The 26,462-nt window shown below is 39.6% G+C and overlaps 4 protein-coding genes and 1 long non-coding RNA gene across 5 annotated transcripts in view; 1 reads left to right on the top strand and 4 right to left on the bottom strand.

Annotated features, from left to right (window-relative positions):
• The first annotated feature begins 6,765 nt into the window (after nt 1–6,765).
• Nucleotides 6,766–26,462, top strand: part of LOC124186403 — a 34,592-nt gene continuing 14,895 nt past the window's right edge. Inside the window, exons 1-2 of the long non-coding RNA XR_006871658.1 lie at nt 6,766–6,828; nt 6,934–7,135. This is a non-coding gene — a long non-coding RNA (uncharacterized LOC124186403). The remainder of the gene's footprint in view (nt 6,829–6,933; nt 7,136–26,462) is intronic.
• LOC124186394 (pancreatic triacylglycerol lipase-like) lies at nt 9,247–11,116 on the bottom strand. The gene is made up of 4 exons (XM_046578065.1): nt 10,987–11,116; nt 10,514–10,879; nt 10,163–10,405; nt 9,247–9,777 (listed from the first exon to the last, which is right to left on the bottom strand). The coding sequence occupies exons 1-4, from the start codon at nt 11,033–11,035 to the stop codon at nt 9,362–9,364; spliced, it is 1,074 nt and encodes a 357-aa protein (XP_046434021.1). The 5' UTR covers nt 11,036–11,116; the 3' UTR covers nt 9,247–9,361.
• LOC124186395 (pancreatic triacylglycerol lipase-like) lies at nt 12,118–13,709 on the bottom strand. The gene is made up of 4 exons (XM_046578066.1): nt 13,622–13,709; nt 13,168–13,509; nt 12,834–13,076; nt 12,118–12,648 (listed from the first exon to the last, which is right to left on the bottom strand). Exons 1-4 carry the CDS (start codon nt 13,668–13,670, stop codon nt 12,233–12,235), a joined length of 1,050 nt encoding a protein of 349 aa, XP_046434022.1. The 5' UTR covers nt 13,671–13,709; the 3' UTR covers nt 12,118–12,232.
• LOC124186397 (pancreatic lipase-related protein 3-like) lies at nt 15,421–18,184 on the bottom strand. The gene is made up of 4 exons (XM_046578068.1): nt 18,054–18,184; nt 17,264–17,569; nt 16,444–16,689; nt 15,421–16,161 (listed from the first exon to the last, which is right to left on the bottom strand). Exons 1-4 carry the CDS (start codon nt 18,091–18,093, stop codon nt 15,758–15,760), a joined length of 996 nt encoding a protein of 331 aa, XP_046434024.1. The 5' UTR covers nt 18,094–18,184; the 3' UTR covers nt 15,421–15,757.
• On the bottom strand, nt 19,547–22,739 carry LOC124186396 (pancreatic triacylglycerol lipase-like). Its single transcript, XM_046578067.1, has 4 exons — nt 22,586–22,739; nt 21,850–22,155; nt 21,330–21,572; nt 19,547–20,325 (listed from the first exon to the last, which is right to left on the bottom strand). Exons 1-4 carry the CDS (start codon nt 22,623–22,625, stop codon nt 19,916–19,918), a joined length of 999 nt encoding a protein of 332 aa, XP_046434023.1. The 5' UTR covers nt 22,626–22,739; the 3' UTR covers nt 19,547–19,915.

Raw genomic sequence — 26,462 nt, 5'->3', positions numbered from 1 at the left:
ACGAGAAAATTATATGACAAGTCTTTACGAGGACGTTGCGAGAGATGCGGAGGGTGTGTTTCTTTTATACCTGAAACATCCGATCGTCTCGCGTGCCACGTCCGTTGGTCCGTGTTTATTTTTACGATAGGACACGAAAATCTCGCAAGCTCTCGACGAAAGACGAAACTCCGTCAAGTCTCTTCGTCCTCCTCCTCCTCCTCTATTTTCTTTCACCTGACGTTTTACTTTTATTATTATTTTTACTTTTACTTTTATCACCGCAACAATTCTTCCCTATTCACGCGGCGAAGATTTGATTCAACTTGAGAGGGCCGTATCGTTTCTACGACGTCATCCCTCCACCACCCCCTCCCCTAAGCCACGTCCTCTTATTTTTCACCATCAAACCGCAGCCACATGCAATCTTTATGCACTTCTTCGCCACATCCCTCTTGTGTACGAATTTTTTTTCTTACTCAGGTAACATAGGATATAACTGTATATGATACATGTATATATATATATGTATGTATGGCTCTTATATTCTTTCTTATTGTTTTTATCATTCCTCTAACGTTTCTCATCACATATTTGGCATTTTTTTAATTGAACACTTTCTCAACGTGTCATTGATGTATTCAAGTAATTCTTTTTGATCAAAGAATTCATCGTGATGTTCAACCTTCGATAATAATCTATTTCATCATACATTTAAAGACCGTCCCAACTAAACGCGTCAATGGTAAATGACCAATCAAACAACATACCTGCTAGTCAATGACCATCGCATAAAAACTTGAAATTTTCAATCACATGTTTAGCCAGAGGCAATTCTATCACTGAATTGTTGAAAATACATCTTAAGGAGACCTCGAAACTAGCGCTGTGCGATTAATCGATAAATCAATACCGTTTAGATCAATCGTTTTTCCAATCAGTCGATTAATTAACCGTTTCGATTGATAATTCTGCAGGTCGATCGGCACGTGAATAAAAATTCGAGAAACGATTATTCACAGCACTATTCGCACCGCGTTCGTGTCAAAAAAAAAAAAAAAAAAAAAAACAAAAGAAAAAAAAAAACATCTTGATATTAATAGATCAAATATCACGAACCTTGTGGCGATCAAGATGCTTGATCAAAAAGTGAAACCGAACGTTCCTGAATTCAATCGCGCCGTCATTCGAGCGGCGAAGGAAAGCAGCAGAGAGCATTGAACGACCATGACCATGAAGTGGAGCTGGATTGGTAGCCCAAATGTGTTTCGCCGTGCGTTTCAAGCGCGTTAAGAGACGAAATCGCGCTAGTTGCGAGGGTCGAATACTGGTTTCCACTCAGATCGAACAGACTGCCGCGGTACGTATAAATCTCTGTGGATGGTAGTTAGTATTGTCCCATCGTTCTCGGCCGAGTCTAGTCTTGAGGGTTGTTTTACTCCTGGGTAAAATCTATTGCCACCCCCCTTCTTCACCACCACGGTTTCTCGGTTTTCACTGATATTCCACACCAGACGGAGTTCCGTACCGGTTAGCCTTGGTCTGCCAATGTCTTCTTCTTATTCGGTCTCTGGTGTTGCATACACATGTATAAGCTGCTGGACAATTTGATAATTGGGATCCTATGACAGGGTAGAGGATGCGGAGTGATTTACGGACTGACCGTTTCTGTATACTTCGCTCGATGTGAATATTCTACGCATGCATGCATATATATGTATATATATATATATACACACACGCGCACCGCGAAGAGGGAAACCACCCTGCGAACAAAACACAAATTTTGAAATATCTCACGGACTTCCTCATCTTCACGTCGGTTTCTCCTACTTTCCTTAAGTATAATGTAACCCGGCTGCTGCACTGCCGAGGCTAGACGCTGTTTTGTCTCTGTATGGCGGCACGATGCCGGAACCGTTGTGTAATTGAACGATTAATCACCCCGGATGCGTTAATCATATCTGCACACTCGAAGGGTTCGAGAAACCGAAAGACAACATCCCACTGCTCGCGTTTTTTTATTTATTTGTCTTTTTGTCTTTTTGTTTTACAACGACTGTGTCTTTCGATTATCGGGACGGAATGAAAAACAGTTTTACAGAATAATTAAGCTGGAAAGATAGTTTTTTTTTTGTATTTTTTTTTTTTTTTTCCTGTTCGAGATCATTTTCATCATCGTGAGAAGTGACGAGTTTTTTTTTTCCTTTCACACTCGGTATTATCAGTTAAAATTCGATCTACGCTTGATTACTACCGTACCGATAGATTTCTAAAATTGGAAATAGAAAATACAATAGAAAAAAAAAAAAACAAACAACGGTATTTGAAAAATGACATCTAAGATAATTTAAAAAACTGGTTATCGATCGAAGTTGATGGAAAATCAATTCAGGAATAAATACCATCGTAAACAATATCATTGATTATATTTCTAAAAGTATATCGAATTCTCAATTCGCTTCCTTCTTTTTTTTCTTTCGCTAGATTTTCGTTTTTTCTTTACGAAAAAAAACGTGTGGAAATAAAATTTCGTTTCACGTATCCCATCGCCGTGAATTGCATCGCGTTAATTTTCTTGTGACCAATGTCCGGTTGAGATATGCACCCAATGCGGGGGCGTCGGTCGATCGGGGGGTGGTGGCGACGGGGGGGAGGGGGGGGGGGGGGGGGGCGAAGTGAACCGTAGGTACGTATGTCGACTAGCTGATCGCAGAAACGCGAACGGATGATTGAATTAGCCAGGCTCCCAGGCGTTGCCGATCGTTTTAACGCCGGCTTAATTGTTGTACTTTCACTTGCTCGCTTTTTCGCCATCCGCTTTTCCGGTTCTCCGATTTAGTAGCCTCCCCCCCCCCCTTCCTTTTCTTCACCTTCCCCTTCCGCCGTTTCCTAGCAGCTCGCTCGCTCTACGCTAATTGATAATTACACCGATATTATAACCCATTCAGTCCAATTAAAATTTCAAATAATCATTTGCCTTCTCTTTCGTGTTTGTTTATTTTCCTTCTTTCTTATATTTTTTTTTCATTCCTCGTTACGGACAGGATTTTCTTTCCTCTCGCATCTTTATTTTTCAACATTCTCCCGTGGTGCGGTATGTTTTTCTTTTTTTTTTGTCTATTTCTCTTTATCGACTTTATTTATTTTTTATTAAATATTTTTCGCTACCTTATAATTATTATTTTCAAATGTTATAGATATGTACATATATATTAACATCGAACTTCCGCAGGTGCATGAAAGTTTCTCATTTAACCACATATCTCTAGATATATGCAATACACGCGGGAAAAGATAAAAAATAAAATTGGTCAAGCTACGGCTTTTAACCCTTTTCGTGGTGCGAGAAGGGAAGGCAGAAACGGCGGCAACAACAAAAAGTACTCATTCAGAAACCTTGACGCGATAATTTTTAGAGGTTTCTTTCTTTTTTTTTTGTTTAAGACACGCGCGTTCATGTACGGACGATTCTCCGGAAACTCCACGACACTTTGAATATTTTCGAAGAATAATATTTTTTCTTCAATAACTTGAAAGTTAAACTCTGAGAAAATCTTATCGTAACTAATCTGCTCAGCGGTAAATGTATAATTCGTTACACAGTTGGAACTCAAAATGTGGAAAGAAAAAATCACACGAGACAGTTTTCAAAGTGATATGTTTCATATTAAAAAAATTGCTAATGAATACGTGATTTCGTTTCGTACTGAGTTTAAAACGAGCATCGTGATTGCGGAAGAATCCTCCATATATTGTATATATATTCACGAATCCTTATCAACCGGGAGTGTCTCGGTGGGTTTTAAAGAGAGAGAGAGTGAGAGAGAGAAGGGGTGAGAAAAAAAGGGAATGAGAAAGAGAGAGAGATACATAATACAGTCGAGTTCGGCGAGCGCTGGCCATTTCCTAGCAATTTCCTGAGGCTGTTTTTCATAAAAGTGAACTTTTGAACCGCTCCCGCTCACTTCTCCGCCCCTCTTTGCCTTTGGAATAAAATATTTCGTTAAGTAGCCACCGCTGGACACTCGGAATATCCCCCTTTCTCACCCTCCAAGTTCCCGACACCATAGCTACGGTTATAAATGACTGTACTCACCTAAATTTTCACATAATTTTTCTTCCCTTTCGCAGTTTTTTTTTTTTTTTTATTTTTTTTCGTTCATTTTTTTTCTATTCAACTCTTTTCTCCTTTTTCTTTGTATGCCTGTTTGTCTGGTTGGTTGTTCGATTACGACTTTTCATCGCTGCTAAGTAGGTGCGCGCCTTTTACTCTTGTACGTAAAATAGCTGACCAGCCTTTATTCCAAGTTAGCAGCAATACGCGGATGATTTGTATCGCACGTGCTTTTAATATCCTTATTACTTTTAGACAATTCTTCGTTTTCGGCTTTCCATAATTTAAATTTTTCATCGAGTCATACGTTGAAACCAGCAGAATAAAAACATCAAAATGGATTAGTAGGAAAATAAATCGATCAGTCTCGCTTGTACGTTCTAATCTCGATAATTAAGAACTCAAACAATAAGCTCACATCATTTTCTACCTTAATCTTCACTGTTTTATCTTTTCTGTAATATTTCGTAATCTGATGCTAAGTCTCAAATTTTCATCGACGTAAAATTTGATTTTTTTCCCAACATAGTTTATCACGCGATTTTTTTTTCACCTCTGTTTACCGCTTTACCGTTCAACTTCAATTTCGTTTGCTTGTTTTCCCACCAAATTTAAGCTTTTTTCGATAGTATTATTTTCAAATAAAAATTTTTCTCCCTCTCACTTCTCCGGCGGAAATTTCTTAAATATTTTAACCAACTGTTCAGCAGTTTTTTTGTTCCTCCACATTTTTCATTTCCCTGTCGACGATCAATTTATCAACATACATCGGAAAATACAGCATTACCTGCATATGTATTTTCGTTAAACGCGGGCCAACTTCTGGCGCCATCCGACGTTGGCTTTCAGAACTAGAAATTGGATTCTGGCCTGTGGCGCACGCGTGACGCCAAGCGTTCGAAAAACAACGGTAATTCAAACGCAGAGGTCGGTTTCGCTCAGTCGGCAACAACGGGATCTCCAAATCTACCTCTAGCAGCTCGATACGACGCATCGGCCGCAATTATTGCCCGCTTGACAGTTGCGGCAAGTTTAGTCGTAGCGAAGTAAAAAAAAAAAAAAAAGAAAAAGAAAGGCGAGTAGCAGAGAAAAAAAAAATCCAAAAAAACCCCGTATAAAAAAGCAAAAAAAGTAAAAAAAAAGCAAAAGATATTAAAAGTAGTTAAAAGAATTGAAAAATCCTGCAAAAAAAAAAAAAACATTTAAAGAGGAAAGAAAAATTGAAGAAAAAATTAGTATCTCAACAGGAGAATGGGACAAATTTTTTTTTTTTTTTTTCACAACAATCTTCTGTGATTTTCTTTCGTCGTTTATCTTCTCGTAATTTTCACAATTTACGATACGTATGTCGTATACATATATGTATATGTACGTATGTACGTAGGTGCGTCAAGTCGATTGAATTTCGAATACAAATTGGCGTAGTTGTTTTTTTTTTTTTTCTTTCAATTCGAAAGTAAATTCCGCGCGTACGCAAGTCAAAGTTTAGATTGGTCGGGCTGTTATTTATGTGGAACCAATCGATGGGTGACTACACTGCATACGGTATATCTATATCTGTAAGGTATATCGAGGGAAATTCGCGGTATAACTCGGGTGTAGTATCGCAGGCATACATTCATACACGTGTGTATGTATATAACCTTTGTAGGTAGGTAGGTAAAGTCCTCAATCAAGACGACAAGAGTGCTTGAATTTTCAATTAAAAAAAACCTCCGGCCTTTCAACTCTTCGATCTTTCGTTCTCACGAACGCAAACATATATGCATATGCAAATACACGAAATGCAATTGTGTGTAGTATGTGTATACCCATCTATTACACAATCCGTACATATCTGTATGATATGCACGATTTAACAGGGAAAAAGATAGAGTGAAGTAAAATAAAATAAAAGAAAAAAAAAAAAAAAGACCGTGAGCAGAGACGATATTTATAAAGGAAAATAAATCTGTTTTCGTTCTCCTTTCATTTCTTTTTCAATGTTTTCCACGTTACGTAATTATCGTTTTAGGGATTGAATTTATGTACATACGGTACTCGATGAAAATCAATGATTAAAATCGGATGAACAAAAACGATACTAACCCAGCGTTAAAAACTTTTCATATACAATTTCTTATCTCGTCGATTAAAGATTGGCGAAAAAAAAAAAATGTGTAAATGATAAAACGATTGAAATAGATATATAATATATATTTTTTCAGCGAACACGTAATAGAATACAATTGAAAAAATCATGAGAATTTTTAAATTTCTTATGTAAAAAATCTGTTTTGATAGAGTGTACACGTATGATACTGAACGGCTGGTAGTGACGCATTATACAAAAACATGCACCCCGTGATTTCAGTCTGCATGACGGTTGAAAAGTATGGGTGGTGCACACAGTTGCAATCGTTGCATGGTACCCATAGGTTGTGGCGAAAATTTTTTCGCACTGATCGGTTCCCCGCCGCTGATTTGCCGGGGTGCAACACGCAGATCGTTTCATGGGGCGTGTGCGTGCAAAATTTTGACGCACTAAAACCAACGCATCGCGTACCTCGCATCGGGATCACCGCCGATAATACACTATACACGCGATGAGACCATGGGACATGGATGGCCTGATTGGGGTGCAACTCTATGTGGATGCAGTTTAATTTATATTGCATCACAAGCCAGTCGCATCCACAATCGTTCGTTCGTTCGTTGGTTTGCAAGCGCTGCCTCCGCGGTCGCGAATTTTTGTAATACGTTTTTCAAAAATCATTCACTTTCTCTTTCTCTCGCTCTCTCTCTCTCTCACCGCCTCACTCTGTCTCTTTGTGCTTATTTTTCTTTCGATGTTTTAGGTCGGTGTCTTCAACTACGCGGTTTTTTACTGTGCGAGTGTGTACCGAGTTTCTCTTGAACTCGACTCCATTCTTTTGCAATCTACCGTTGCACCAGAGTCTTACGTTCCGAAAATTGATGATGACCTGAGCTTACGATATCATCGATAACCGCATCATCGCTACTGACATAAACTCTTCCGCAGCTTCCCGTTAGCCGTCGGTAAGTCTTTTTCAAACTACATTCAATGTCCGTGAGTTCTGACGCTATATAATGTCTGACACCTTCGGTACGTTTCTACTGTAACCATAATTCTGATATAACTACATGCACAATCTATGAATTGAAGCCGGTAATTTTTTTTTTCTTTCTTATATTCTAAGGAGCTTTGCCAGTGCTAGTCAGTTTTTCTTTTTGCAAGTGAACCAGTTCGTCTATTAAAATCTCAGTTTTTAGTGCGGAGTGAATTTTGGAACTACATTTTGAATAACCAAAACCGGAATTTTAGAAACGAAACAAAGATCGATGACTAGGGTTCGACTTTTTTGTAAATTTAAACTCCTTGAGTGATCTCTGTTTCTTTTTATTTTCACATTATAAATCGATGGTTAAATCCGAAGCCATAAGGCGCGGCGTCCTCGGTTTCTGTTTTTTTTTTTTTTTTACACATATAATGCAGTAACTCGATCCCCAATTGAAATTCAAAATGTTTGAAAGGAAGGGAGGAACGGCATATGGTCAATTAAGAATAGTAAAGCCGCGATCCAAAGTAAGAGAAGCAATTACCCTCGATGTTGACCGTTTCCTATATCCAAATACACAGGCACACACACACACACACACAGGCATGTGATCCAGACATATCAGGTTTCACTATAGGCGTATTGGTGCTCCGATGTACGTCGTGACTTAATCCTGTTTTGCTGTCTGCTGTGCACAGCATCTCAGCATCCTCATCTTTCCTCATCTCCTTCTTTCCCCGCGTTTTCTTCCAACTCCATAAAAAAAAAAAGCTGACCAACTGGTCCTCGAGTCGTGTTGGACATTCGACATTCTCTATTAACGGTCATACGGATTATACCAACGGGGTGAGTCTCCGACTGGCCAAGATTCTCACGGTGCCTCAAACGGCTGACCCGTTAAAAATGGGAGAGGGGGGACTAAGAAGGGACGCCGGAAATTTTTCGGTCGAGCAAAAAGTGTAGAAATATACCGGCGTATGATTAAAATCAAACATTGTAGAGGGTCGAGGTCACGAACGAGTGTCTTATCGGTTTATTGGATCTTCTGATGGTTCAGAAATATACTTTTGGAATATTGGTTCTCGAATGTTCGATCTTCCGCGAAAACATTATTTGCCAATCGAAGCAATAAGTCCAGAATGCATCATCCGTCTGCATTGAACCGCCTGCGGTGGAAGATTAAAACCGGAAAGTGCTGAGGACTGGACAAGTGGACGAGACTACGAATATCGAGCAGAAAAGAAAGCACTGGGAGTGGAAAAAATTGAACTTGCAAAATGGTGGAGAGTATCTATCTATCTATCTATCTATCAATGTGGCTTATACCTAAAACGAGTGCTGGGTTGGTTGGTGGAACGGGATGTTATTGACCCTCGCATCGTCGATGGTTCGGGACGGATATCGGACGTCTGTAATCCAGCGGCCCGCTGTTTTCATCCCTTGAACGCGCCCGCGTTGAGTCATATAGGCATGCATGCACGGGACTTTTTTTTTTTTTTTTATTTCATAGAATTAATGCCGGACGAGTTTTCCCACTTTTAGAATAGACCAACTCGCCAATCCGTTAGGAACTTGATCCGATACTGCTGCTGCTGCGATTTAGATTAAATCTTACGCGATTGGAACAGGGTCCAGAGTTCGTGTATTTTCATTTCGTATGAAACGAGTCCTCTCCATCTTCTCTTGAAAATTGCACAGCCCCAGCTTCGTTTTTTTTTTTTTTTTTGTGTCAGAGATTTCATTACCTTTACTCCCGCGGTCGAGTCAAGGATTTAGACTGTGACCTGAAGTGGGGAAAACTCTACGGGTCCGAACGTCAGGTGCATACCGGATTTGGGACCCCTTCATTCGGTGCAGACACGTGTGCAGTTGGGACTTTTCTGTTCATTTTCATGGTATTCCTGTTCGCTCGGACCCTTCGTAGTAGTTTGGGTTGCAAGTTACAATGATCGTTTGTCTACTCGCCACGCGTTCGACAGTCGTCACAATTTCGGACAGTTACTACGGTACCTGACCTTCGCACCCCAGAGACACCTTGCTCTTAGCTATGGTTTGGATTGATTCCAGTTTGGAAATGAAGGAGTGCCGGAATGGTTTCTTTGGTTTATTATCCAATGGTCAAACAATTATTATTCATTTTCTGAGGGTTACATTCGTTGGAAAGTAGGAAACGTCATCGACAACGAGAATTTTTCGCATTGTCAACTTATATTTCTCCCAGGGCGTAAGCCGAGGACCTTGCAGTTCGCAAGTAGTAGGATCCAGAATCAGTTTCAGTGGTTGGTGTACTACCGCCCATGTAGGTTGTGGTGGTAGAGCTGCAACGTCCGTATCTAAACCTCCTCCAGCTCTTGCAAAGCCGTCCCCAAAAGCCGACGTCACTGGTTATAGACTCGGCCATGTACTTGTAGGCTCGGGCATGCGAGCATGAACCGGCGGCGTCGACGATGCAGCCATTCTGACTGGATCCACCGTTAGGGTAGAAGTCGATATCACCAATAGCGTCGTCGATACCCAACAAACCACCGTTGGTGTGGATAACCTGAACGTAGGCCGCGTCACCCTTAGCAACTCGGCTGCCTGAGCTCGAGAACCAGAAGTATGGAAGAGCCGGGTCGAGGGCTGCGAAAAATCGAATGGTTGGTAGGGGGTAAAGTACAAGCTGGGAGGGGGTGAAAAATGATGAAAAGTTTTCAACCGTTGGTTACTGATTACGACAATGACCGTTTTTTTGAGGTGTTATGGAACGTACGAGTATATTACCAACCAAAAGTGAAAATGTCAAATAAGAGAATATTGAACACTTGTCGATGAGATAGAAATCTGAAAAGTTCAATCACAACCAAGTTAATAAGGTAATTTTTTTTCGATATCCTCGCCGAGACTGACTTTTGGTTGTCAATACACGTCCCATAACACCTTAAGTGATAAGGATCGATCGTTGACTCTTACGTAATTAATGACATCGTTAACTCGGCTAGCTGATCTCTTCAAGTTTAGCACTTACCGATAACATAGCCGACCGTGTTCGTCGCCTGAAGAGCCGTGAGACCAGCAATGTGGCCGCCAAGGGAGTGGCCGATGACGATCAGCTCGGAAACGTCCATTCCCTTGGTCTCCAGGTAGTCAATCAGCTTTGCAACATATCCACCCACCATGTAGACGCGTCTTCTCGCGAACCCGTAAAGCTGCTTCGATATCTTCGACCAGTCGACGACGATGATGTTGTAGTCACCCTCGGACAGGTAGGCTGCGAGTGGAAGATATTTCGTTAAGTGCAGTCGCGTGCGAACGAGCTTCGTGAGCTTGCGTTAAAACATTGCGCCGGAAGTGGCGACATTCCGGCAACATTTCTTACCATCACGGATAAGGGTGCACGCTTCACTGTTTTTCGAGTTTACCCATCCGTGAGTTATGATGCGAGTTAGTTTGCTGGAGTTCCAATTGCTGCTGGCAAGCGTTTCATCGTCTCCGATGTAGATCTCCTGAGATGAGCTAGGGTTGTCCAACGTGTACAAATGGAAGAATACTCTTTCTGGTAGGAGAAGTTCCGTTTCTTCAAGGGTCTCATTGCTGCCAAGTTCGTCGGTTATTTCAACCAGGTTTCCATCCTCATCTTCCTCGTACCATGTATCTTCGTCCCAAACAACCTCTTCAGAATCATCTTCGTCGTCAAAGTCATCGGTGTCGGTGTCGGTGTCGCGGCGAACGATTCCCGATTGCACTGTAATTTGATGAAAAAAAAATAATCATCTTTCCTTTTTTGTTTCTTTCGATCAATTCATGTAGATATGTGTATTTATTTAATTACTACCAGATCAATATACTTACCAAAGGCAACAGTGAGCAAAATTATTCCCAAAAGGGAAATAAGCTTCATGATTGAATATTATTTGCTCACAATCTTCCGGGTTCACGCAACTACTCAAGTGATGCTTGTACATCTCGTTCTGACTCTTTTATAGGATATTTCATCGCCTCATCAAAATTTCATTGTTAATTGCCGATTATCGATAAAGATAAAAGTAGAATATAATTTTAAAAAAACCTTGTCCGAGGTAAATCAAAATTGGTACGGAGATATCGCTCGTTGATTATCAATCATTATATACGTTTCCACTCTTTTTATCGTATTTACGCGCGACCAAAGCCTTTTTTTTTTTAATTCTAGCAGAGCTATAAATCTAAAAGTGTTCAGATTTTAGGCACGCGAATTATGTTCGCAATATCTTCACAATCTTACTCGATATGATCTGAGCTGTATAACTGTACAGGCTCAATTGAAAGAAGAAGCTAGATAGCATCGATTTCAGTTTTTAAATCAATGATCAAATAAATAAATTAATAAATCCGTACACCGTATCATTAAATCACATCTTGCGTTGGATCTCTTTTTATTAATTTAGATTGCGATATTAAAGTATCCTTGTTCGATTACATCCTATGCGCTCATTCGTGGTTACAATAATCAAACTTTCACCCTGAGATATTCAACTGTATGAATTCCGAAATCGTCAGTACGAAAAGACGAGGTTAAGAGCCACAAAAAATTAGATTTTCACACCAATAAAACGAAGGGCAAGACAGGAGTTTGTTTCCATTTCCTAAGCAATCTTTGCCCAGTGTTATAGCTGTCAAGATCGTTATCGTTTCTTCAAGTGGGCAAACACTACCATGCACCACTGGGCAGGCGTAGATCCACTTTTCGACCCTATCGCACGGTGCGGAGCATGTCATTTTCCGTTCACTCACACCCTTCACGGTGTAGGGTCAAAGGGTAGTTCATTTCCACAATAATTTGGACCTCTCACATCGATACCTAATATTACCTTGTCTCGTCGACCTGCTCAATGCTGTATCGGAATTTTCACCAAGTACTTACATTTAGCATTCCATCAAACCACCTTTAGAAACGGGAATAATGGGAGAGTGTATACGTGGCTTACGATTCGTACATAAAAATACAAATAATTTATTTCTTTCCCTGCGTGTGTGTACATTTGCGTTCATTTCAATAGGCAAAGAACAATAACGATAACACTAAGTCCAGTCATGTGGTTACTCAGTGTTTGGCAGTCTATATCACGCCCAGAGCGTAAGTCGATGAGCTTCCGGTCTCGAGGTAGTACGATCCTGATTTGGTTTCTGTGGTTGGAGTACTGCCACCCATGTAGGTCGTGGTGGTCGAGGTGCATCGTCCCTTTTTGAACATCTTCCAGCTCTCGCAGAGCCTTCCGTGGAACCCGACCTTGCTGACTATGGACTCGGCAAAGTACATCCAGGACCGAGCATGCGCGCATATTTTTACGGCGTCAAGGATGCATCCGTTCTGACTGGATCCACCGTTCGGATAAAAGTCGATGTCGCCAATTGCCTCCTTGAAGCCCAGCAAACCAGCGCTGGTGTGGATAACCTGAACATAGGCCGCGTCATTACGACTAAGTCGATTCTCCGGGCCGGAGAACCAGAAGAATGGAAGAGCCGGATCGAGAGCTGAGGAAAATTTGGATTGTGGTCAGCTGATGCCATTCTTAAAACCAGATCATGTTTCGGTCACCAATTAACGCTGGTGTTGCCTGTCTGCTTATCATGATCATTACCCTTTGTTGATGACTGTCGCGTTAAATGGATGATATCGTTAGCTCAACTAGCTGATTTGATTCAAATTTATCACTTACCGATAACATAGCCGACTGTTTTCGTCGCGTGGCGAGCGGCAAGACCAGCAACGTGGCCTCCAAGCGAATGTCCGATCACGATTAGCTCCGTAACGTTCATTCCTTTTGTCTCGAGGTAGTCTATCATCTCTGCAATGTATTCACCCACCATGCAGACACGTCTTCTCGCAAATCCGTAAAGCCTGTAGGTAATCGTCGACCAGTCGACAAGAATGAGGTTGTAGTCACCCTCGGCCTGGTAGGCTGCAGGTATGAAAGACCAGTTTGTTTAGTTTATTCGCAAGCGAACGATTTTCAGCTTTCAGTGAACGTTGCTGAAATTTCAGTTACTCACCGTCACGAATCTTGGTACATATGATACTTTTGTAAGAATTTATCCATCCGTGAGTTATGATGCGAGTTGGCCTCTTCGAGTCCCAGTTACTGTTAGCGAGAGTATCGTCATCTCCGATATAAATCTCCTGCGATGACTCCCGGTTCGCCTTGGTGTACAAATGGAAGAACACCCGTTCCGGTAGTATACTTTTCGTTTGCGTAAGGGACTCGTCGTCGTCTTCGTCGTCGGTTACCTCCCTCAAATTTCCATCCTCATCCTCCTGGTAAAAGCGATCGGTATTCGGTACGATGGTCGAGGTATCATCATCGTAAATTTCCCGGTCAATGACCCCCGGTTCAACTGTCGTTTCAGAAATTCAATCGCACGTTTTTAACTGACCAGATCATTTATTCATGTATGTTTATCAAATAATTATCTCGTCATTCGCTCACTTATTTATCAATACACTCACCGAAGGCAACCGTGAGCAAAACTATTCCCAGGAAAGTAATCAGCCTCATGATTACGTATCTTTGGAAGCGATTCCTCCTTGATCGGAATCCCCGGAAGACGATACGGCTTAGAAATAACTGTTGACTAGCAAGTTTTACCTCTTTTATATAGAAACGTTGAACGTTTCGTCGGTATCTAATGCTTGATTGCCCTTCATTGATAAAAAAAAAGAGAGAAAAATATTGAAATCCTGTAAAAATTGACAGCTGTTTAGAGATATCATTCGTCGATAAGGAGTAATTATTTATCTTTCTGTCTTTTTATCGGATTCACGCTTGATCTAACAACGGATGTCATTACTTTTTCAACCTTCCTCGCTTCTTCTTCGCCCTCATATTGCTGTGTCGTTCCAGCTATATACCGTTTTCGGAATCAGCAGGGTTTTCACTTTGCTCGTTATTTTGACAGAAAATTTCTTTTAATTCGATGCGATTTGACCGAAGTTGTTTGATTTCATTATTTGGCTAATTTACGATAATAGAACGAAAAAAGAAACTTGCAAGAAGAAAGTAACAACAAAAATTTCATATTACGTACCTTCTTTGACCCTGCAATTGTTGATCAACTTTGTTTACGAAACTTACTTTCTATCATTGTGTAAAATAAATGTTACACGCTTAGTTCAACGGTGTACTTTATTATCTATACTAATAGATTCCATCGAAACGATTACCGAACACACTAATACTTGCATGCTCGAAATTCCTCGACAGCATCTTATCTGAAAATAATCTCTTATCAAAGAAATTGTTTCGAATACCGGATTAAACGTGATCTGTTTAAGGATAAGACTATCCGTTGGTCCAAAAATATTCCGAGATATACGAAATACGAATCTCGAATTTTCGAACCTTTGTCCCGATCATAATTCAATCAGTTGCTTATTCAAACTCGGAAATTAAAATTGAAAAAACCCAGAAGAAAATGCTTGGGAAAATTCGGTTTCCTCGAACTTTCTCAAATCAATTCTCTTCTCTTATTTCACTAAAATTTGACTCATTGATTACTTTTGTTCGACACGTTTTCTCGCCGGTTCCAATCCATTTTCGCAAAGCTGTTTTTAAATCGTCGATACAACTGTTCAAATATTTCTCATTTTATTTCGTGATTGTGAATGTTTCCAAGCTTATTGCTTCTGTGCACTCGCCCGAACAAATTGTTGTTTAATATTGTACCAGTTGCGTTAAAATCTCGTTTATAAGTGTTCAGCTGTTTGCACAGATCTCGCAAATACCGTCACTCGTGTTTGTACAATTTTTCCAATTTTTTTTTTTTTTTTTTTTTCTAAACAAGCCGTCATCCGATGTCGGCGAATTATTCTGTCCATTTGAAGGTCACGACGATAAGTTTAATTGAGATTTTTGATGACGATGAGAGTTCAGTGCGAGTTTCAGGATCAATAATAGAAAAAAGACATTATATTCATATTACGGTGTTAATACGATATGACCGTCAGAACACAAATTCACACAATCAGTCATAATCATTCAAAGATTATCACACAATCAGACCAACGCAAGTATTGGTAATCATGATAAGCCCAAGTAAGAACCGTTCGGCACGCTTAACAAATAATTTGGCCAAGGTTATTTCAATCGATGCCGCTTCATTCGCACATTTATTAGTTAACTGAATATTTATTAGATCAAAAGAGGTCGCGTGCATTTTCGAAATCAGCAGATGACAGATCAGGTATCAGCCGGAACGAAGTTTTTGCCAAAAATTACGCAGAGCATTCGTGGGTCGGAATCTCGAGAAAAAAAAACTATCTTAAAATGAAAAACAGTGTCAAAATTCCAAGAATAACAATTCACCAAGTTTGACTGTTTGAAATTGTTTAAGAATAATTTATTATTCTTCCCATTTTGTGTATTAAAAAAAAACACAGATTATTTCGTTAATTTTCGGAGTGCGGGAAAAATACAATTAAACTTTTTCAACCCTCGATCAGGCAATTTTAAAGCCTGATTAATTTGTAAGCCGCCCGATTAATCCCGAAAGCTGCGTACCTACAGATTCGTTTTTACAAAATAACAGTCGGATAGTCAGAGTCGAAAAATAAATAACAGAGAAGTAAATTTTTCCTGAGGAATAATTAACCTCTGTAGAACGGCGATTTCTTATTTGTCCTGAGGAAGTGCTTGCCGGTCGAGTATGTGGCGAGCACACTTCCGCCCATGGTGCTTTTGCTCTTCAAACTGCATAGGCCGAGCCTGTACTTTAAGTAACTGCTGCATTCTCTCGCAACGAATTCATTCTCGTGAAGCGACTCGGCGAAGTACAAATAAGCCCGACTGTGAGCACAAGTGGCAAAAATGTCAGCGCCGCAGCCTCTTTGCTTCAATCCACCGTTTGGCCAATAATCGGCATCACCCAGCTTTCCGTTGTAACCAAGACGTCCGGCGCTCGTGTGGATCACCTCCACGAACTCGGCGTCCTCCGAAGTCATCCTTGCTTCGGTGTTCGTAAAGTAGAACAGAGGACCGGCCGGGTCGAGAGCTGGAAATCAAGGAAACAAATTTGATTTAGATATTGTGTCCGTTGCGGTGAATGCAATATTGACAGCACTAGATCTCGAATGAATATTGGTGTCGTAAGGTTTTTTTGCAAAATTTAAATTTGACGAATTCAATAAGCTGTCAAAAACCTGATAACATTTGGCTTTCGATGAAAATTCATACTCGAAGGTTTGTTGAGTGGCTGGTGGCGAATCTGAGATCGGATTTGGAATCACGTCTTTTGGAAAATTTTCGAAACGAATTGTGCATAGTGGTCGTTTACCCATGAGATTCGAGACGTTGGAAGATGCCGATCGGCAGGCTTCACCACCGATATGAGCGCCAAGACTGTATCCAACGACGGTCAGCATACTCGTATCCAAGGATCCCGCTTCCTCGAGGTAGTCGATCATTTCTGCTACGTATATACCAACACTGACGATGTTTCTACGAGCGTAGATGTAGCTCCCGGTGGAATAGGTGCTCCAGTCTACGACGATGACGTTGTAGTCGCCGGTCTCGAGGTAGGCTGAAAGTTTTCAGTCAAATCTTTCAATTAGATATAATTTTTGGAAGCAGCGTCGAAACATCGTTAGACTTACGTAAGCCTGTGAAAAAAACAAAAACGTAGCTGAGCTGATCAAGTTGAATTAGATTAAGAGTCTTCTCTGATGTCGAGAAACAGATTAAAGTTACATATTTTTTCCCAAGAGAAGTCAAATTTAACTTTTAAAAGTTGAAAGGTTACTCTGTACTAATTTTTTTTTTACCATTCACTAATCGTCGTACTTTTCTACAATGATGAAAAAAAAAGGCGAAAAATTGTATCACGGTTTTAGAAAAAAATTTCAGACTTACGATGATCAGGAAAAGAGATTTTATTTTTTTTTAAATTAGATCAATCGTGTTAATCGTTGATTAAAAAACTTGGGACGTTGTATATTTTATTTTTTAGATTCATCGGCGATTATTTTAAACTTAAATCTAAATTTGGTTTCTCCATTCGATTCCGTAGCTCTCTCTCTCTCTCTCTCTCTCTCTCTCTGTCTCTCTCCCTCTTTTTCTTTCTCTTTGGATTTTGATTTTGATAAGGTTTATCTCACCGTCGCGAACCGTTATGGGCATGTCGCTTTCGTAGGTGTTTTGCCATCCGTGGATAACAACAATTGTTGGATTGCTAGCGTTGAAATTACTCGATGAAAGAGTCTCGCTGTTGTTCACGTGTAATTCTACCGGCGTCGACTGATTGTCATAGGTGTAAAGATAGAACAAGACATCGGCGTCCAGCTCAGTCTCAGTGTGGTTCAAGTCTACCGGTTCTGTTGTTAGGTCCACATCCTCAATCGTTCCGTTTGGATAGTAAACGTGAGTCCAATTGGCTTGTTCCGTGTCAGGAATGACGTTGAACACTGGAGTGCGGATGAAAAAATTGAAATTGAAACTCTTTCGATACATTGCGGAAAACAATTGGGGACTAATGAGGCTTTAAAAAAAAAAAATCAACTTTTTGTTGTAAGTACTGAGGTTTTATTAAATATGAAAGAAAATCTAGAATATTTTTAGTCTCTGGGTATTTTTTTTACCGACAAATGACCCTGCTTCTTTTTTTTTTTTTTTTTTTACGTGAAACAGATATTTAGCAGGGAAGAATTTGAAAAAGAGATTAAAAAGGATAACCTGCTAACTAAAATTATGTAAGAATTTCAAGAGTTTTGAGTAGGATTTCTTTGAATATAATCTTTGTTGGGGAATAAGGTTTATCAATTTTGATAACATGATGTTTTTAGGCATTACTGTTTTCTTTTTTATTTGTTAAATCTCGAATTTTTGCGAACAGCGTATAGATTAAACACATTTTCTTTTTTTTTTTTCCTCGACTTATCTGTTACTCACCAAAAGCAGCCAGGAGAAGGACGGCATTGCCAGTCTTCATTTTTTATCCTAGTTAGCAGAAGATTTTCCTCTTTCACGATGTTGAAATCTTTTTTAGAATCAAGGTCTCGGCAGATTCTGAATCGACTGACAACGATTTCGTCGGGTAATCGAATTTATTGACGCAAATCGGCGAATCGGCTGTGGACACAAGTGCGTTTGAGCAAACATGTCGACGAATATAGATTTTCGTAGAATGGATGAACCGGCAAGTGATGAAACCTTGCGCACGTGGAAAAATATTTCTGGTATATAATATGACTGATTAAAAACAAACTCAATTCGTTTTTAATTCCCTTCAAGCTGTTTCGTACAGCTCAGAGATTTCTGGTTAAATATTTTTCACTTCATTTTAAGATCGTTTTTATTGAATCTACTCAACGATGTTCAATTATTTATTTTTTATTTTTTTTTCTCTCGCATTACACAGTTGTTTCAATTGCGTCATATTTTCATTTAGGAACCTTTCGACTGTTTTCACAGGTTTTGCGAATGATGTTACTCAGGCTTGAATATTTTTGCTTTCTATTTTTAACCAACCAACATCGAATATCGGCGAATTCGTCCGCTATGCGAAGATTACGGTAACTCGTGAGAAATTCAAACTAACCGAAAATAGCTGTAGGGGTTCGATATTTGTCATACGACTGTAGCAGGATGGCGAGTATCGACGTCATTTAATATCACCGTTCTTAAAAAATTTCTGTAAATCTGTGAACAGGAGTTATGTATTTCCATGCGATTTATCCGGGCGAGATGAATAAGTGGAATCAATCAAAAGAAGACGTTTAAAAAAAATTTAAATGAATCTTAAAATTTTTAACAAAAAAGGACCTTGCCTCTCTCTCTCTCTCTCTCTCGTTGTTTTTTCTAATCTTTCAAAAATTAAATCTATTCACTATTCTTCGTCGAGTTGATCGTTTCGTAGTGAAAATATTGGGGCTAGTTTCGAAATTGAGGATAGATAAAGTGCGTATACTTACGATAATGTTTAAAAATTAACATTCTCATACAAAACTCGTTTGAAAATCACATCGGTCACATAAATGCAAGCATTCGAAGATGCGATAATTTCAGAAGTTTACTTCCAATGCTGAGAACGCTTGTCAGATAATCGCACCAAGATATTGTAAATCGGTTTGCAACTACTTGACTCGCTGATTAGATTGCCAACTACATAATCACTTTGACAACTTCTCTGCGGTGAGTTTGAAATCACCGACACGTATTGTTTTCAAATCAAATCGAACGTTGGCCAAAAATTGCGAGGAACAGTGTAAGAGCTAAAAATGTTTATTCACGTAAGCGCCAGTTGTTTTACGTTTGCTTACAAATTTGTTGTATTTTTATTTTTAATGTCGGAATTTGAGCCCATTTTTTTTTGTTAAACAAGAATAGGCAAGGAACAAGGAATCGTAAGGATATTCGATGAATCGATGAATCAGAAATCCAGGTTGAAATTTTTTTCTACCATTTTATTGAACGTGTTTAAATTTCGATCAATCGATTCGGTTTTAGTCGGAAGAACGTCACCTCAAGATAGAGAATATCAGTTTGGAAACTTGATAATTTCACCTAACAAAGTTAAACTTTCATAAAACCGTCTGAAAAAGAAGATTATTCTACAATTTCCCCAATTGAAAATACATAACATCAAATTCCCTCGATATAATTCCGCTTCCTCGATCCCCGATCACGTAATTCTTTCATCCCAGACTTTAAACCGGTCAAATAGGTCCGCAAGAGTGGTGTAAAAATCAGTTCACCAAACATGGCAGCGAATATTTATCCGATTGAAACTTAAATAATATTCAAAATGATCGTCAACCTCTGGCAAACGGGGCTGCAGAATTTGTCGTTAGGTAAAAGGTGCCGTTTACTGTTTTGTCCAGGGTGGATCCGCCCATTATGGAAGAGCTTGCGGAGTTGCAAGCTTCGGCCTCGTATTCGGAGTAGCTTTCGCAGGCGTAGGAAGTGTAGGTGTTGTTACTCTGGATGATCGACTCGGCGAAGTACAAGTAAGAACGCGAGTGGGCGCACATTGCGAAAATATCAAGGCCGCATCCTCGCTGAAACCAACCGCCGTTCGGCCAATAATCCACGTCGCCAAGTTCTCCGTTGTAACCAAGACGCCCGGCGCTCGTGTGAATCACCTCGACGAATTCGGCGTCCGTTGGTTTCAAACGTGCGAACGTGTCCACCATGTAAAAAAGCGGACCGGCAGGATCCATGCCTGAAAATTGGGAGATATTTTTTTTCAGGGAGTCAACTGCACGGATTTTTATTGTAAAAATATAGCGTTGGTAAAATTGACGAAAGGAGCTATTTGTTAGATTGACGTAAAAAAATATTCTACGGATATCCGCGCCAGAGTTTTTTTTTTTTTCATAGCGTTTCGCGAGTCGAACGTTCTTTTAACGCTGATTTTCGAAATCGGCTAACCCATTCAAAACAAATTATTGTAAGTATTCATGTTTATTTTACACCACATCTGTTACAATCGAATGTCGTCAATTGTTTTTTTTTTTCGTTTCCTTCTTTTTTCTCAATCAAAATTATATTTAAAACTGTAGGGAAAATCGTTTCGAATCGTTTGTTTAATTTAGAATCTTGACGCTGAGGTGAATTGATTTCATCCTTGATTGACACGATTTTGGCAAAACACGATTGCCATAACTTACAAATTGGTATTTTATGTTATTTTCTTATGTCGTGGCAAATCGTGGTTGAAGTAATTCCAAAACTTCCGAATCTTTAAAATCAATGACGACTTTCGAATTGTTTGAAACGTGCAATTCCCCCTCCCCCCCCCTTTTTTTGCTGCATCTTTTTTTTTTGACATTCAAAGTGATTGAAATAGCGTTAAAAAAAAATGTTCGCCCGTCCGTTTGCAGGAATTAGAAAAGTCAAATCACCTTCACCTCTCAGATCGATATCATCAAGTTGATATTGAAATTTGTGAAAAATTAGACATGAATATTTAATATCATATTAAAAATAGTATTCCGTCACCGTCTAACAGTAGCCATCAAAAACTGACCTGATCGAAATCAGCACAAGTATTTTTAAATTCGTTAAATCTTTATCATTCAACGAATTGTGGTCGACTTTCAATAATCGTTCTCGAAATCGTTTCTTCGTCTCGTTTCTTTTCTCTCTGTTTCTCTCTCTCTCTCTCTCTCTGATCTCTTCACAAATTTTCGTATGGTTCGTATCGTCAATATTAACAATAATTACCAACAATTGCGCCCACGGTGTTGCTCGCGGATCTTCCCGCCACGCCGGATATGTGAGCTCCGAGAGAATGTCCAGCGATTATCATGTCTTCCACGCTGGATCCCATCGCCTCCAGGAAGTCGATCATCAGCCCTATGTATTCCCCAATCGTCACGATCTTTGTGCGGGCGGTAACGTAGTCCGAAAGCGCTTGAGCGCTCCAATCCACAAGGATAACGTTGTAATCGCCAACAGCGAGGTATGCTAACGATCATAGTTAATTTATCCTTCTTGTCAAATTTTCTTCAAAGCTTCGTCGATATTCAATCGTATCTACATTACGACGATTATTCGTAAAGCGTCGATAATTTGCAAATATTACAAAATTAAATAGAAATGATATTGAATTCTTGAAAAAAAAAAAAAAATAAAAAAATACCGCCCTCTAAGATTATTTCAACTTTCTGTTCCTCTCAATATTTTTTTCCTTTTCCTTTTCTTTGTTTTGGCTCTCTCTCTCTCTCTCTCTCTGCGTACTCACCATCACGGATCGACGTGGAGACTTGGTCTGCCTTTGAACTTTGCCACCCGTGGACCACGAAGCGTGTCGGATTGCTGGCGTTGAAATTGCTTTCGGAAAGGGTCGAGGTGTCGAGAAGGTACAACTCCTCCTCTGTCTCCGGGTTCGAATTCGTGTAGAGGTTGAATGTAACCTCTTCCTTCAGCTCGCTCAGGGTGCTAGCCGAATCCTCCGGCGATTGGCTCAAGTCGATTATTTCCACAGTGCCGTTTGGGTATACAACGTAATTCCAGCTGCTTTGCTCGGTGTATCGGATCGTGTTGAACGCTGAATTGATAGCAAAATAATCACGAACCGATAAGATTTCAGACGAAAATATCGTTCCAAAGATTGGTAAAAATTGGCGAAAACTACCGAGTAATGACCAAAGTTCCGTTAAAAATTTATCGAGATTTTTCAAAGTCTAATTAGATCGTTTAAAACCTCATAAAAGCCTCTTCGCATCTTAAATAAATCCTGCAGTGAAATTTTTGTAAAAGTTACGTGTGAAATCATTTCAAGTTCGTCAAGTAAAACGCAATCATTGACGTCCCGGAATTGATTGACAGGATTTCAGTTATTAATTTCCTCGAATTGCGAGAGTTTAATTTCTTTTATAACTAGAAACAAGACTCAGATTCTGGTTTAAATTATTTTTTATCGATCACTACGTATTTTATTTCACAATTTTTAACGATCATTTCCATTATACGATTACCGAAAATAGCCAGGAGCAGAAACGCGTCGCTCGTCTTCATTGCGCCGATCCGTTTTTCAAAGCAAGAGTGACAAAAATTCCTTTTCCATTTAACGGAGAACCAGAATCAAAACTCTTCGCCACGCCGCGTTGGCCGAATGAAAGTGTCGATCCCGTCGGTTGGATCGATTTTATACGGATCACGTGAATCGCGAATTTTTGCCAATTAATTTTTTTGCAGCAGATACGTCAAAGCACGAGTTTGGTGAATTTGATTAGATATTAATTACACAATAACCGCAGCAAATGAAATCTACGATTTCGATAAGCGTATAAGACTAATTTTCTGTACCGTAAGACTCATTCCAAGTGACTTTTGAAGTATCTTCCTCCCTATTTTGCCATGTATCAATTGTGATCGATTTATAATTTATATCGTTGTCAAACCGAACAATTATCCGCGTGATTATAAATATCGCTAATCTGAATCCATTATACTTGTACTCTGTGAAAGTTTTGGTGAAATTTTTTTTCATCGTTTCGTATTTTGTTTAATTATTTCTTGTTCTCCGATGAGATAAAATTAGAGATAAAAGAAACAGTACTAATGAAAGGCGTGACTCCAGATGCCTTTGAATGATTTCGTGATTTTTTCTTTTTGGCACTTTTTGTCCTTTTTCTATTATATATGTATATATCTGATATCTGATAATATGTCGAGGCAAAGTGAAAATGAGTTTTTAAAGCATTCTTTCTTACCTGACGGAGGGGGGGGGGGGGGGATTATCGTAATTTAAAACAAGAACGGTATAATTGTAAGTAGGTAATATATTTGGAAAAGCGATATTGAGTGTTGAAAAATCGTGTGAATATCCTTCCATGCGGGGATTTCCTCGGTTTTACGTGTTTCACTGCAGGTGGAAAAATTCCTCCGTCATCGTCATCGTCATCGGATCGAAGCGCCTGCGTGAGAGTCGGGATAGTTGCTGCGGATAGGGAAAGAGATGGGGAAAGAGGTAAATAGGGAGAGAAAGAGAGAGCCTCGAAAATGTCGAGGGGGTGGTTCGGGGCGTTTTGCCGGGGTGTTAAGGGGGCGAAGAGGCCGGGGGTGCCGGCAGCCGAGGGAACACCAACCTCCATCGATTTGCCCGTCAGCCGCCATCTTGCCACCCCCCCATAGCCCGCTTCGGCTTTGCTGATACTACTACTACTACTACTAATACTACTTTCGCCACCGCCACGATCACCACTATTTCAACGTGCGTACCTACGTATACCCCATAGGTATACCAATACCGTCGCCTCTGCTACCCTCGTCTAACAGCCGCCCCCCCCCCCCCCCCCCCCCCCACACACACACCTTCGCTCAACCGGTAGACATTTTGAAAAACGATTCACCCCGTGACAACGCCGTCATCGGTTTTTTAACATTATTATTATTTTTTTTTTCCTCACTCTTAGACGTCTCTCCGTTTTTCGCTTACTTCGATTTACGAAAAAAAATCATCATTTTTCCGTCTTAATCTCGTGTACTGTTATTTCATTCCGCTGTGCATGTATTTCTATCGTACCTACTTTTTTCATAAGTTTGAGAAATAAGAATCAGCGGTTTTGTTTGTTGAGGTTTGGATCGCGTAATGTCAGATTTGTTCGCAAACGGGCGTGTGCGGTGTACAGAAAATACCACTTTTATCTTGAGGTGTTAAAAAAATATTCTTTTCCGTACTCCGCGCATACTCATTCACAGACTCTCACCGTACCGTGAGAAAAACGGTTACTTTGTGTGGAGATACGTTGAAAACTCGATATTATAGCTAGGAAAAATAAGTAAAAAAGGACAATTGTAACCCTGAGATCTTTTGGACCGTTTGAAATACCGTTTCGAATTTTATTCTCTCATTCATACAATTCTCCTATTTCCGTCATTCTTCCTCCCTACTTTCCCGCATATAGAAATCGTATGTGAAAAAAAAAAAAAAAAACGCCATCGAAATCAATTCTATGATCCTACAGCCTGAGAGAAGGAAAAAAAAAAAAAAAAAAAAGAAAAACACGAAAGAAAATGAAAAGCCAAAACATTCCGGTTTCCATCTTCACCTGTTCCTCTTTCCCACCGCGAAAGAATCGCGATAATACTTATCGCGAATTTTCCAACTACCTGTGCGTTCGCGATTCCGTGTAAAACGGGTCCCATTAAGAGAGAGGGAAGTGGGAAGGGGCGAAAGGGCGAAGGGGGAGGAGATCTACGCTTCCTGTGCCCTGTCCCTGTATTGCCTGGATGATGACCACCGATGCTACGTATCTCGCAGTTTATCAAAAGCGAAAAAGCCGTCTGTTTATACGACGATCCTCTGCGGTGTCACAGGATGATCATATACCTACATGTATGTACCTACCGAACGTCCCTCAACCCGGAGTACAACAAACTGCTGTCAACCCTATCTTGGTGGTCCTGAAATTATGTTACACCAGTAAACCTCCCCCCCCCCCCCCCCCCCCTTCCAGAAATTACACCCGTTCACGCAAGTGAAAAAATAAAAAAATCTGAAAAATACTAAGTCTAAATTTCATTTTGATTTTCTCATCAGCTTCTTTTTTTTCAAACATAATTTCATGTAATTTCTTTGGCATTCGTCTGCCTTTCGATAAATTTTTATTTAGAATTTTCCTAGCGCAACGATTTTATTACTTGTCAGATTCAATGAATATTTACAGCAAATAATTCTTTTTTTAAGACATGTTCAAAATCGTGAAGTTTCTTTTTCTTTTTTGGTTTCTCTCTAGATATCCTTGTTTTATTTCTCTTCCTTCTCCTTCTTCTTCTTTTGTTTCAATTTTTTTTTTTTTTTTTTAAATAAAATTGAAACATCCTCAAATCGAGTACATATATAAACACAATTTTAATTTCAGAGCAAAACTTGCATAATTTGCGTTATCATACGCACGCTGTTATTACGCACAAATGTGTAGGCATACGATGTCCAGTTACGTACCAACGCGGTTTGGGATGCCGGACGAGAATCGTCCCGCGTTCGTGTCCCTGACACTCAGAAGGACCATCAGTTATAGAGATTGCCGTACAGGCTCTCCCGATATAGACATGGGGCGGAGGGAGCTAAGGGGGACTCAAAGTATGCGGAGGGGTGGAGAAAGGGTGAATTTTTACCACCACGGTGTTTAAAACTTTTTTTAAATCATTTTTATTGTATTCTTCGGTCAATTTTCTAGGCACTTAATGAGTTCTCCTTCTACATCATGATGATCTTCTCAAGACTTTGTCTCATTTTAATTTCACTCTCTTTGTGGTTTATAAAAATACTTTCTCGTCAATATGCCCAATTTCGATAGAGTTTCACGTGTCAATTTTTTTTTTTTTTTTAGACGTATACATGGAATATAATACGAGAAACTTAATGATGGGAGTGAAAAATAGAACTTGACATTTGAATCGGATGGTTCAAAACAGAAGTCAAGTTATTTTTAAGTTTTCCTCTTTTTACGAAGAATTGTAATTTTGGGAGCGGGCGGAAGAAACTGTTGAATGATCGTAGAATCGAAAAAAATCAAAAATTTGTCACAATACGTGATCACATTAAATGATTAGTATTTTGCTTCCCGTTCCTCTTTACGATAACTGGAGTACCTGCATTACTATCCAAATTGAAAACAAAAGCAAAAATAAACTTGACGCGCGAAAATGTCTTGTTAGAATTTATTATTCTTGGCGTTGCAGTCGAAGAATATTTTTCGGTTTTCTCCATTCGCTCGATAATTTCTCATCAATTTTCCGCTACCACCCAAAGTATTCTCAAATTTTGCTCACCCACTTTTCATTCTCTTTATCTTACACGAGGATATTTTCCTACGCGTAGGACGGATAATAATGCGGTACATAAAC

This window comes from Neodiprion fabricii, chromosome 7 (genome assembly GCF_021155785.1).
Source record: "Neodiprion fabricii isolate iyNeoFabr1 chromosome 7, iyNeoFabr1.1, whole genome shotgun sequence".
NCBI classification, from domain to species: Eukaryota; Metazoa; Arthropoda; class Insecta; order Hymenoptera; family Diprionidae; genus Neodiprion; species Neodiprion fabricii.
This window is presented reverse-complemented; position numbering and strand designations above follow the sequence as displayed.

What these genes read in the sequence shown, in the direction of transcription:
- LOC124186394 (XM_046578065.1), bottom strand. Translation starts at nt 11,035, where the DNA reads ATGAAGCTTATTTCCCTTTTGGGAATAATTTTGCTCACTGTTGCCTTT. An exon ending in TTTGCTCACTGTTGCCTTTG is followed by an intron (nt 10,880 to 10,986) that starts GTAAGTATATTG and finishes ATCAAATTACAG; the next exon opens with TGCAATCGGGAATCGTTCGC. An exon ending in GTGCACCCTTATCCGTGATG is followed by an intron (nt 10,406 to 10,513) that starts GTAAGAAATGTT and finishes TTCCACTCGCAG; the next exon opens with CCTACCTGTCCGAGGGTGAC.
- LOC124186395 (XM_046578066.1), bottom strand. Translation starts at nt 13,670, where the DNA reads ATGAGGCTGATTACTTTCCTGGGAATAGTTTTGCTCACGGTTGCCTTC. An exon ending in ATGTACCAAGATTCGTGACG is followed by an intron (nt 13,077 to 13,167) that starts GTGAGTAACTGA and finishes TCATACCTGCAG; the next exon opens with CCTACCAGGCCGAGGGTGAC. An exon ending in AACAGTCGGCTATGTTATCG is followed by an intron (nt 12,649 to 12,833) that starts GTAAGTGATAAA and finishes AATTTTCCTCAG; the next exon opens with CTCTCGATCCGGCTCTTCCA.
- LOC124186397 (XM_046578068.1), bottom strand. Translation starts at nt 18,093, where the DNA reads ATGAAGACTGGCAATGCCGTCCTTCTCCTGGCTGCTTTTG. An exon ending in CCTTCTCCTGGCTGCTTTTG is followed by an intron (nt 17,570 to 18,053) that starts GTGAGTAACAGA and finishes TCCGCACTCCAG; the next exon opens with TGTTCAACGTCATTCCTGAC. An exon ending in CAACGTCTCGAATCTCATGG is followed by an intron (nt 16,162 to 16,443) that starts GTAAACGACCAC and finishes CTTGATTTCCAG; the next exon opens with CTCTCGACCCGGCCGGTCCT.
- LOC124186396 (XM_046578067.1), bottom strand. Translation starts at nt 22,625, where the DNA reads ATGAAGACGAGCGACGCGTTTCTGCTCCTGGCTATTTTCG. An exon ending in TCTGCTCCTGGCTATTTTCG is followed by an intron (nt 22,156 to 22,585) that starts GTAATCGTATAA and finishes CTATCAATTCAG; the next exon opens with CGTTCAACACGATCCGATAC. An exon ending in CTCCACGTCGATCCGTGATG is followed by an intron (nt 21,573 to 21,849) that starts GTGAGTACGCAG and finishes TATGATCGTTAG; the next exon opens with CATACCTCGCTGTTGGCGAT.